This window comes from Oreochromis niloticus, linkage group LG14, assembly GCF_001858045.2.
Source record: "Oreochromis niloticus isolate F11D_XX linkage group LG14, O_niloticus_UMD_NMBU, whole genome shotgun sequence".
NCBI classification, from domain to species: Eukaryota; Metazoa; Chordata; class Actinopteri; order Cichliformes; family Cichlidae; genus Oreochromis; species Oreochromis niloticus.
Window position 1 is genome coordinate 21,144,606 of NC_031979.2, and position 12,913 is coordinate 21,157,518.

Genomic DNA, 12,913 nt, shown 5'->3' on the forward strand with positions numbered 1-12,913 from the left:
TCTATATATATATATATATATGTATGTATATATATAAAAGCAACACTAGCTGTTTGTTTGGTTTTTTGCTTCTTAAATTATTATTTTTTACTTTTTTTTGCAGACCCCACTCTGGAGGCTTTCAGGCCGGTTCAGACCGCTTTTAGCTCCTGTCTCCCCCTGCATTTTTCACTCGCAGCCGACAAAAGCTTATTAAACACCTGCAGGGCAAAAACTTCAAAGTTACCTATGCGTGCAATCAAGAAGGGCAGGCGAGCAAACAGATTTCAGAATAGCAATTTTACCGGTTGACGTAAGAGGTGGGTCTGGTTGTCCTGGCAACCAATTGGCACTGAAGTGTGGAGCGGCTCGGTGGCCCCGCCCCCTGTACAAATACCCCTATGGCTTTGACGTCAATACACGTCAACCGGAGAACATGATGCCTCTTTGCAAGTCAACTCGTGTGCTCTGTCGCTGATAGAGGCGCCTCAAGCTGAAATATTATAGCTCTATTGTACTGAAGAACGTGGTGTGACAGCCCGCGGGCTCAGCAAATGGCCAGCTTCGTATCGCCACACTAGCGGACAGGGTCGCCACAGTCGCGTTCAGGCGGCCGAGGGCGACACAGAAATCAACTTTGTGTATTTTTAATGGACACGCTTCGAGCGGCGGCGGTGGCAGCAGCGGCGGTGGCGGGCGGTTTGTTTTCCTTTCGTCTTTATCTCGAGCTGCTCAAGTAAGCCCCAGTCTGCCCCTCGTGTGTCCCTGCACGTCTGGCTGCCTCCTACTCTTCCACTGAACAGTCCCGTTTTAGAACAGCATGGTCATGGCTGACAGTGTCCAAAAACCGCTGATCCGGGGTCCGGTCCGAGTGGGCTTCTACGACATCGAGCGCACTTTAGGAAAGGGCAATTTCGCTGTGGTGAAGTTGGCCCGACACCGCATAACCAAGACGGAGGTGAGTGTGTGAGCAAACTAGTTAGCCCGAAAGCTAACTTGTGCTACTGTTTTAGCGGAGTTATATAACTTTTATGCACAAGTTGACACCCCTAGATAGCGAAATGCTCTCCAGCACCGTGCACTAAATAGCATCTTTGGATCATATAACTACCGGCCACTTGGACTGCTCCGGTTCGAGCAACAGCTGGTGTGCCTGAAAGCTTGCAGGTACAGGAGCAGTGAATGACTGCACGTTCACCCCTCTCAGCTGACATCACTGCCAGTAAAAAAAAATAAATAAAAAAAAGGTCTGACCACTAGAGCTGCTGGGAAACACAAACTGTAAACATGCATGCTTTATTATTATTTTTATTTATTTGTTTTTCTGCACATGCATCCGTTTGGTTAATGACCCAGACGGCAGCCACAGTGTACCTACTCAAGAGTGACTGGTGCCGTATCTGGGGCATGCAGCATGGGTCGGTGGTCCCCTTATGTAATTCAAGTAATGATGTGATTTTTTTTTTATTTTATTTTTTTAGTTGTTTCTTATCTCAACACTGCTCAGAGCTTTGTGATGAGCAGGGTATGTCATGTCAGATATGCTGTAATTGGAAAGCAAAGTATTTTGCATGCACTGCTTTTTAGGGGGGTGGGGGTCGAGGGTCTTAACTAAGCTTGGAGTGATATTAGAAACATTGCACACTCTTAGGCAATGCAGCATGAGTGCAGAGGGAACAGGGCTCGGGGTTTGTTTGAGTTTACTTCTGGGTTTATGTCAGCTTTGTGCAGAAGGGCCCTTTCTCAACCAGTACCACGGAGTGCCACGACTTTCTGCTGTAATGACAGAGACACAAGGAATTTGCTGTAAAGGGTGTTCAGTTAGAAAAAGAAAAGGGGGCAAAGGAAAAAAATAAAATAAAAGCTGTATTGTGTGAGACAGTGATAAGACTGGAGAGCTGCTGCACACTTTGATCTCTGGAGCCTCCAACTGATTACACCGTACAGAAAAAAACAAAGATTTACATCATCCAGGCGAGACCCTTGGTAGGTTTAATGAATAACAAGGCAACAAAATGGCTCTGTAGACTCTTATCTTGTTACTCTGGTTATTAAAGCACGCAAAGTGGCACAGCATTAGTCTAGCCAGGTAATCTGCACCGTGTAACATTAACAGCTCTGTGAATGCAGGTTTTAATTTCAGGCAAACGTTACACCAGGTGATTTCACTAAGCGACTACACCTCTCCCTCAGCTGGAGTGGTATTAAAGATGAATGAAAACATGGGTTGTTTTTTAGGCTGGGTTTGGCAGAGGTCACTCAGTGATGGTCAGTACGGAGAGCGAATGCAGCTGCCTAGCTCTGGCAGTGGGCCTGGCACTGTTGTTTTTTTAATTTTTTTATTTTACAGCAGCCAAGGTCAGCCGGAGTGGCAGGCTATTAACTTATGTGATGCCATCTGCCTTGAGAATTTGCCCGGGCACAAGTGATATTAGCATAGTGTAAAGAAAACCAGTGTACTGACACATGAAACAGCAGATGTGGTGCGACGATGTGAATGTGTGGGCATATTCCCGGACAGGTTTATCTCTGTGTAAATAACCTACTTATTCTGTGCGTGGCCCCTGCATGTGATACTGACCCATTCATCCCAGTAAGTACATATTGCAGCTTGTGGCTTTACATACTGTTGAGCCATTCCCTTCTGGTCTTGTGTGTCAGCTCAGCAAGTAGTACATCAATCCATATCTGATTATAGCGTCATCATGTCTTTCTGCTTTCATTGTATGAGCTAAATTCCCCTCTAACTCATTGTCCTCCAGTGACCTTGTGCCAGCACAGTTCATGAGAAGTCTTATGTGCTGTGTGTGGGTTTAGTTTTGTTGACAATGTAATCAGCTAGCACAGATCTTTTCATGTTAGGTGCTCTGTTGTCCCTCTGTAGCAGAACAAAGATTTTGAATCTCATGCTCGAAGGGTCTGCACAGGTAGCTGGAGTGCCATTAAAAGATTTCAATTTAATCCTGAATTGAACACCTGCCTGTACGTAGCTAGGGAGATGATAATGGAAAGTGTTAAACCTATCAAAATACCCATTGCTACTCATCTGTAAGTCCAAACTGTTAATATGTTAAAGGCAGGTCAATAAGTTACAGATCTGTCGTTAAAATAAAAAGCTGTGCTCACGCTCCGTGCAAGAGAATGCATTACATTTCCTTGACTTACTTGAATAATACCGCTTCACTGACACAGTGGGCTTGAACCTAAAAAAAAAAATATGCAGTGCACTGTGATAGTCGATCACTGCAACTTTCCTGATGAAAATTTTAGTAATGTGAAAAGAATCTGCTGTTTATATGATCGTCACGCTACAGACAAAATGCCTGTGATAAGTGCCCGGATGAAAATCCAGTGTCAGACAGTATTATTTTGGAATCAGATAAATCCTCAAACCACATGACTCTGTAACCCAACTTGCCTTTCTAAGATAGTACCCTATAGTCTGTGCTGCCACATTCTTGTTTTGTCTAAGCAGTTCCAGAAGTCAAATTTATTCAGTTTTATATCGTGGAAGAATTGGAAAAATGTTAAATATTCATGTTTCTGAAGCAGTAACTAGATGCTTTTTAGAGATATTTGCTTAAAACGAACTTGAATAAATAGCCACTATTTTGATAGCTGATTAGGGCTACTAAAAAATTCTTTAAAAAAAAAAAAATCTAAATCAAAAGTTATATTCCTGTATTTCTTTTTGATTTTTATTTGAATTTCCCAAAAAGTCAAAATTCAGACTTTTTCCCCACTCAGAATTAAGAATTTCTTTTTTGCCCTCATAATTCTGTGTGTGGGTGGGTAAATAAAAAAAAAAAAATAAAAGTCTAATAAATTCTTTGAAAATCTAAATTCTGACTCAGAATTCTGAATAAAACATTTAAATCTAAAAACTTAATGTTTCAGCTCAGTGCTTTAAAATCCTGCCCTCAGCTGAGTTTTCTAGCTCAGTCTAACGGTGGTGTGATTGCCGGGGTCCCCTGTTGTTTACTCGTTCAGCTTCGCTCACAGATGCTTGGAGCACTTCTGATGAAATGCTGTTTATGAGACAGTCTAAAGATGAGATGTTAATGTTGCCCTGATCCTTCCCAGCCATCGTTAATCAAAGCCAAGCGTGTTGGAAGTTTTGCGTGTGTGATTTACACTTGTTCGTGTCATTGTGGCCGTGTGTATATCCAGTAATGCAGGTGGTTGCATCAGCGGGATCTCCGATGTAATTTTTCATTATTTGAAGACTGTTTACGGAGGTTTCGGTACAAGCTGTATTTATCTCACAAACAGTTTTCTCATTTCCACAAAAAATAGGCACAAAGAAACCCTGAAGAGGAGCAGACTGTCCGCCTTTGTTGCTTGGAGAACATCAAATTCCTGTCTGCACTAGTGTTTGCGTGAATGGGGGGAGCTCCTTGTCATTGTCCATCAAATTCTGATGAGCTTTAACAATGTGTGTTATTAAGAAACTGATTGTTTACAGTTGTGTTGTTGATGCTTGATTCTGCAGGTGGCCATTAAGATCATCGACAAGACCCAGCTGGATGCCGTCAACCTGGAGAAGATCTACAGAGAAGTTCAGATCATGAAAATGCTGGACCACCCCCACATTATTAAGCTCTACCAGGTGAGTCTCTGGCTTCATTGTGTGTAGCGCAGAATCTTTTGAGTGCCAAATGGGGACTAAACGATTAATCTTTTTCGATGTGCTGATTTCATCTTTCCACTTTGATTTGGACTACAGCATGGCATGATTTTTTTTTTCTAGTCTCTGGTGCATTTAAGTCTCTCCCAAAAGGAAATATTTGTTAATTGTTATTCCCCCGTGTTGCAATGCTGTGAAGATAAGTAGTCTAGTGTCATTTTTTAAATTTAGTGTTTGTCTCCCACTTGACAAGCCTTGATCAAGAGTTTTTCCAGAGATTTATTTCTGTCTTGAGTGCTTAGATCTGACTTTTCTTTAACCCGTCCAATCCCAATCTCTTGCGATTTGTCACAGACACTGTAGAGGTGATGTTGGAAGAATGCCCAGAGTACTGCATATATTTAAACAGGAATTTAACAGTTTACAAAAAAGTTTGTCAAAATTTATTAAAAGCGTCATCACACGGGCCCAAATTAAGACATGCTGCTAGAGTGTTTTCTAATGTAAACTGCTGTAATGGGTGCTCTGGGTTAGTCTTTATCATCAATCAGCCCGAACTGTGCAAACAGTCTCACAGAAAAGACAGAAAGAGAACATCATGGGTCAATATTTGTGGTTGGGAAACAATGTTTTCGGGTGAGTAAGGATAACATGCTTCAGAGAGTGGAGTAATGTGTTGAAAATGTACATTGATGAGGACATTAGGAGTCATTTTTATTTTCACCCAGAAAAGTTTTCCGGAGCCTGTTGATATTACTTTCGTCTTTTGAATGAATACGTGCACTTTTCCACGTCTCCAGTCAAAGTTTATCTTTGTGAAGGCAGGGGTGAGATTGTAATGTGTAACATGCATTGACTGTGTGGACCCAAAGTAACAGCTGTTGAAGGGCCCAAGAATTTGCAAGGAGACACTTATGTGGAGGAGAACTTGCTGTAGTAGTAGCAGTAGTAATAGTAGTGTGAAAACGTAGGAGCAGTCCAGGTCATTTTCTAATGCATAAGCAAACAACTGTGGCCTAGCAGAACCTGCCACTGCAGTTAAAGATATGAGAGCATAGTTAATGACTGACTGGCTCTCTGCACTTATTTCATCTCTGTATGCGTTGCACACTGTATGAAGATACCAGCGGCAGAAATTTAACAAACTATTTTTGGATTCATCATATGTGACGTGTGTTTTAAAATGAGTTGTAACTGACTGCTCGACTCCAGCACGAGTCACCACGTCAGTTTGTATGTGCTAAAACAAACTGAAACCACAAATGTTCCATCAGACTTTGATTCACCATCTGGCAGCAGCTTTACTTTTCAGCATGCACTGCCAGTGCAGTAAAAGCATACCTGGATTTAAAAAAAACACAAAAACACACAAACTTTGTAGCGCTATCATTCATAGATTGGCCTCCCCAGAGTCTTGAATTGTGCGGTACATGAATGTCCTTCAAGAAGCCTGGAGAACTATTCCCAAAGACTACTTAAAGAAATTACAAGAAAGTTTGCTTAAGAGTTCAGGCTGTGTTGAAGAATAAAAAGGTTTTTACTTCCAGCTTCAAGCTTGCCTTGTGTACTGTTTTTATTTACGTTTGCACATATTCTTAAATTTTGTGGGCACCATCAGCAAACAATGCCAGTTTGGTGTGTTCTATTGTTTTTTAATTTGCAGTAAAATGTCTCTTTGCCTTGAGCTGAGATTGTTTTCAGATGAAGTACGTTTCAGTGGTTTCTTAACCAAGTTGATTTTTGGATGATATCATGAGCACAAACCATTAAATAGAGAAGAATGCTGAAGAACATGAACATCTTTTTTTTTTTTTTAACTTCCCCCTCTGCAGACAGTGGAGTCAGTATGTTATACTTCAGTATTATACTGGTTTACATCTGAATGCACGAGACACAGTCCAGAGTTTGATAATTGGACATTTAAAGGTGAACTCTGGTATTGCTCCTTTCCCCACAGGTTTTCTTGTCTGAAGACATCCTGACATGTTGCAGTAGAAAATCACTGGGTACATAAGGAAAATTAATGTTGGCTATGTTCCCTTCAGAGTTAGAGTTCTGCTGTTCTGCGTGTGGTTCGTTGTCAACCTGTCATGAGATACTGGGACGCTTGAATAGATTATAGCTGCTGTTAATGTTATTATTAAGAGCTTTATTTCTTTTTCCTCCTATGGAAAGTCAAGAATTATGTTGTTGGAATTATGTTTTTTGTTTTTCTTTTTGATGACATGCTGCTAATTGGGGTGAGTGTGATTTTATTTTATTTTAAATGTGGTACTATTAATGCTTTTAATTCATTAGTACTATTAAACCACAGCACATTATTAGCAGTATGAACATATACTGAAAATATTTCAGGGAAATAAATCCTGCAACTAAATAATTTCCCATGTGCCACCTGGGCACTTTTACAGCATTCAAATAAATTTAGTCGACTCACAAAATAGTGTTTTCTAAAGTGAACGATCGTGATTGTTGGACTCTATTGGCGTTTTAGACAGCCGAAGGTAAACTCATTTCAAATAGTTACCATGATGGCCGCTGCTTTTCACAAAATAACCCTAACCACTGATAACTCAACAGTTTTGGTGATTCAGTTGTATTACATAAGCCTTTGGGTCCTGTTACATTTACTGTGTAGGAAAAGTAAATGAGTGTTCATTATCATTACACAACCATGTGGCACTGTTCCAGCTTTCTGTTGAGTTATTTTGGTGCGTATCATTATTTCCAGCAGCCTAACCATCCAATCAGCGCCGGTCAATTAGTGATTTCCTTTCCAGTCTCATAAACTAGGATTGGCTCTGTGGCCCAGAGGAAAACCTAGCCAATGAAGGCGCACAAAGATACAGAACAGTGGATCCAGACTCTTGTTTTTCATGTGTCGTGTAGCCTTTTTGTGTATTGGCCCCTGATCTGACTTCCAAACTTTTTTGTCCATCTTTTAATCCTCTGGCTGTTTTTAGGGCTTCAGCTCTCTGCTTTCGCTCTTATTCCAGTTGATGTTATTTTTTGAAAGAGGTTTTGTAATACTGAGAGTAATGCCAGTACAATGTGAGTGCTTCATTTGAATATGAGTCATACTAAAGAAAAATGCTTGAATCCATTAAGGATAGTACTGGATTGACCCTGACCCCATGTCAGTACACCGAACACTGCAATCAATGGTTGGTGTGAAAACCCATTCAGTTCATTACATTTAAAGCTATAAATCACTATTTCACCGTACTTTTATTAAAACAATATACTGTAATGTGATTAATACTAGAAAGGTAGCAGCTTCAATTATTATGTTATTTATTATTGGGGGGGTTCCTGTCTAACTACAGTTAGAGGTAACTATAACTGACAGCTTATGCAAGCCAAACATCTTTAGTTTTTTGGTTTTGTCAACTAAACTTTTTATGTTCATACTAAAATTAATTTTTAAACTTCAGTTTTCCCCCAAAACTACAATAAGTTATTACTGAAACAGCTAGAAATAAAGTGCTCTTCCACTGGAAAGATTTATGGATGATTAATTGAAAATGACCTTCTGCACACCCACCTTTACCCGACACATTTTACCTTACCAAACAAAAGCATGTGCAACACAGTTATATAACCAAAAAAATTTAATTTTCCATTGTGTTGATTACTTCACCAGATAACAGGATATCAGACTTTTTTTCACTCGGTGCTGTTATTTTCCGTATAACTGCTTTAATCCTTTGCTTCTAACAAGGCTGCTGTCTTGTCACAAAGGTTTAGCTACTTACTGGCTTTGTTAGCTTCTTTAAGCTAACAATCTCGTGAAGGTGACTAAAGTGTCTAATTAGATTGATTGTTAGGTTTTCCACATGTTGGTGAACTTGTCTTCATACGCACGCATGAAAAGGGCCAGCTCATCATCAGGCATAAGTGAAGCTGACCAGCCGATCACTGAGTCCCGAGTCGAGGATGTTGAAAATCGGCAGATTCCTGTCACTGTTGGGTCAATAAGTCCCTCTTTAACTAACAGAGGAAACTAGAGGTGCTCTTTATCATAGTCTGATACTTAAAGTAGACAGTATCTAAAATAAGTCTAAAATAAATGTTTAATTGATCTTCAAACCTTCTCGTGACGTTATCTCAAAGGACATCCAAAGCCAGCCCACATGTAACACCAAGCACTAACACACAGTGCATTTTTCTTTTATTGGTTTTTAAAATTCAAACTATGAATTCTCTCAGAATTTACTGCATGCCATTAAACCTCTGAAGCAGGACTGGCTATATCAAACCCCTGTAATTTTTATTTTGTCATGAATTATTCATTGTCTTGTTTACTTACTTTGATCAGAAAGTCCCGATGATGAAAATTGCCTTGCTTTTTATTATTTCCACCACTTACACTGTTATTGTTGTGCTTGTGATAGTTTTGTTTGTTTGTTTGGTTGGTTGGTTGTTTTTTGTTTTTGTCACAGGTGTCAAAAATCATTGCCTGCAGTTGCACAAGAGCATCACTCTTGTTGACTAATGTGCATTACCTCTAAAATTTAAAGTAGAAGAATAAACTGTTGATTTTTATCACATGGCAATGTCGGCACTTCTTGAAGATGTTGCCCAAAACATCTGCTGCATCTGTCTGCCCTTAGCTCTGCTGCCTTCCCAGATGTATGAACTTTAGAAAATGACCAACAATATAAGAAGGTAGCAATCCCGTGTTTGTGTTATTCATTCGCAGGAGAAGCTGGGAGATCAGCCACAGAATAAAAACTGCTCTCTCCCACAGTGGGTATTTTATCTTGTCAAACACGGGTGATTTAATATCATTAATAATGACTACATCTACTCAGGTGGGGCCAGTGCCAGGGCCCAACTACTCTCCATGCTGGTTTACTGGCACGCCGACATGAAACAGAGCCATCGTTAATACTATTAGTTACACCTGTGCTTTTCCTGCTGCGACGGGTCAAAATGTCTGCTGTGAAAAGGTTTATTTTCCATTAGATGCTGTATTGGCTCTCAACAGAGTACCAATACCCAGATTTAATTCATCAATCGGTTGTAAACAGAGGACAGACAATGTGTTTGTTACAAAACGAAGACCAACCAAAAAGAAAAACAAGAAGAAAAAAGAGGGAAAAAAAGGCTTTAATTTCCTAAATCCATGAATCGGTCAGTGTAACAGATGGAAAATTGATCATAAACAATGAGCGTGGGATTTCTAGTGTGAATGTCTGGCTCGCTGTGTCTGATTCATCCTCTTCTCTGCATCTGACTCTCCCCTCCGCATTTAATTCTATTCATCTCCTGAGTGTTTCTGCTTCTAAATCGGTTCTCCTCCTCCTACACAACACGGCACCGGGTGAGGATGGAAAGGTTTTAAGTACCATTCAGATATACTCAACAACACCAACTGTCCACCTCCATTCTTTTACATGGTTGCCATATTTAGACCCGTGCCATTCATGCATTTAGTTTTTCTCACGATTTTACGAACGCCAGACACTGCAGTTTAAACACACATTGAGCCCTGTAGTCAATTGTGTGATATTTCTGGTTATTTTTATCTTTTGGGTTTTTTTTTAACTACTACTTCTTTCTTCTTCTTTTTTTTTTTTAATTTATTTTTACTTAATCTAATTCTTTTTGTGTGTCTCTTTTCCCCCCTTCCCCCTCGGCCCTGTTCCTTCATCCTCTCCCTCTCTCAGGTGATGGAGACGAAGAACATGCTTTATTTAGTCACGGAGTATGCCAAGAGTGGGGAGATCTTTGGTGAGTGATCTTTTCAAGTATACGATCCGTCTGCCCATTGCTATTTGCGTTCTTCCCATATCAACTGAAAAACAATGTACTCTGTTGCGTCAGTAAGGTTTTTTACAAACAAGGAAGTATCAAAGTCTTGTTGAGCTTGAGTTGCTATTACGGTTATCCCAGCCTCAATCTCAAAGGTCATATGATTGATGCAAATCTGACACGAGTATCCTGTGACCCTTGTCATGTGCTGCTGGTAATTGTTGCAGTAAATGTGCTGACATTTCTTTCCTGCTGTATAAAATGACGTCACCCCGGGCCTGTAAAATCTGCCGGAGGGCAGCCTCAAAGGGGAATAAGTTCGATTTATTACTATCTGTACCGCAGAATCGCCCACACTGGACTGGTTTACTGCTCAAATGTTGAGATAATGCATGTCATGGAGATAAGATTCCTTTCTTTGTCCTGGCAAGCAACATGTCATTCCTCCACTTTCATTAAGATTGCACTTAGATTAATTTTCAGTACTCCCTTTGTTCAACTCCGGTGGGATGTTTAAGAGCATTTGTCATATACTTGTACAGGTACAAGTATTTTCTTTTTTGCTTTTCTTTATTTTGTCTTTTGCACCATACAAATAGTAATATACCAGAAACCAAGGAGGTTTTATAGGTGAACCTTCCTTTCCGAATCTGCAAGTCAGTGAGTCCTTGCAGCTAGTTTTGTGCAACCAAGTTTCCAAAAGCCAAAGAGAATTATTTTACTATCACTTAGAGAAAACAAACGTTGCAAAGTCTCACATTGTGATGTCATTGAAATCCTTTTGTTTTCTGTTGATCAGCAGATTTATTTATTACCTAACTGCTGCAACTGCATTAAAGTTTCCTCTTACCAAACAGATCGGTGCACCATTTTAGAAGCTAAAGCTGTAACCAGACTTAATGCGTTCTTCTTGATCTTTCAGACAAGCAACAGTCACAAATTTAGTTTTCACTTAAAATGTGGCTGTGCCTGACTGGATGATCGTGGCTTGCAGCTTTGTTTAAAACTGCATGGTAAGTAAAATAAAGTTAATTTTAGACCAAATAACAGAAGAACTCAGTGTTGCACTTCTTCCACCTAGCTTGAAATTCTTTGGAAGTGCTGATCCTGAAATAGCTGTTGGCCAAAAGACCAAAGAACAAACATACAGAGATTTCTTCATTTACTAGTCAGATGAATGTGAACAATTGGGGTCTATAAGTCAGAAAGAAAACCAGAAGGTTTAAATGTGAAGGCTAGATAGATTAGGAATGTGCCAATCAAACGTTTATCTGTTTCTTGCTGTCATGGTCTTGGATATCTGCCCACACTTACCTGATCATGGTTTTATATTAATAGGCTAAGGAAGAATCTTTCCTTCATGACATTTCTTGTCATTTCTTCAAGTAGTCTTCATAAATAGTTCTCCAGGCTTCTTGAAAGATATTCAAAGCTCTTCTTCGATGTTGGCTGCCTTTTGTTCCATTGTCTGTCAAGATGATCCCACACTGCTCCAATAATGTTGAGGTCTGGGCTCTGGGGAGGCCGATCCATGACTGATGGCGTTCCGTTATGTGTTTTTCTGTCTAGAATGCTTTTACTGCATGGACAGTGGGTTTGGGATTATTGCCATATTGGAAAATGAAGCAGTGAAACCACTTCTCGTGAGATTTTGTGAACAGTAGATGGATCGACTGAAGTGCCAGATCCATCTCTCATGTCCTGTGTCAGGTCTTTGTTGAATATTTTTTTTCTTAAGGACATGACAAATGCTGATCATCTTCTATAGATGGTTCATTTATTCATCAGTTTATTTTAGGTTTGCCACTTCTTTAGTCCTCTATTTGTCCAGTTTCCGCAAATGTTTTTAAGGTCACACTGCACACCATGCCGAGATATTGATTGATTGATTGATCATACTTTATTCATCCCGAGGGAAATTGGGTTAAGGCTGCCAGCCGTGCCAGCGCCGTCTTACCCATCCGACCATATGCTAGGTGTTCAGCTAACAGCTCTTTGGGAATCATCTTGTTGCTACAAAAATAGTATAATATGTCTGGCAAACTGTGTTATCTTTGACATTTTTTCATACATTTAACTAAAGAAATTGGAATAAATCCAGTTTTTGTTTTTTGGGGGGGGTTTTGTTTTGTTTTTTAACATCGGGCTGCGCCTAAATATGCAAAATATAAGGAAATGTATGTGCATTTTGCGAATAAAGAAAGCTAAAAGTTTTGCTGTTAGCTTCCTTCATACTGTCTTAGCTCTCCAACCAGCAACCACCAGCTCTCCAACTGGTGCTGGTATGTGGGGTACTGAAAACAAACAACTACAGAGACCGACTAGTATGTAGGTTTATATTTGGTATTTCATGTCTGAATCCAGAAGAGACAATAAAATGTTTTTAAAGTGAGTTCATTAAATTGTTCTGTTTTTTTTCACAAACAAAATACACTGGTGCTGGAAAATACAGACAAGTCAGAACATATCGAAAATAGTACACGAAGATAAGAAGTTATCTCAGTCGGCCATAGCACCACACGCGCTATATCGCTGCACAACACACACCCT

At 39.9% G+C, this 12,913-nt stretch overlaps 1 protein-coding gene across 3 annotated transcripts in view; it reads left to right on the forward strand.

Annotated features, from left to right (window-relative positions):
- Positions 1–372: 372 nt before the first annotated feature.
- The window catches only part of sik2b (salt-inducible kinase 2b), a 46,476-nt gene continuing 33,935 nt past the window's right edge, over positions 373–12,913 (forward strand). For 2 of the 3 annotated variants that reach the window (XM_005455795.4, XM_005455796.4), the window contains exons 1-3: positions 373–937; positions 4,472–4,588; positions 10,279–10,342. In XM_005455795.4, coding sequence (XP_005455852.1) covers positions 800–937; positions 4,472–4,588; positions 10,279–10,342 — 319 coding nt within the window. In that variant the 5' untranslated portion in view covers positions 373–799. Of the gene's footprint in view, positions 938–4,471; positions 4,589–10,278; positions 10,343–12,913 lie in introns of those variants that run through there. The other variant, XM_019367597.1, reaches the window with a different exon arrangement.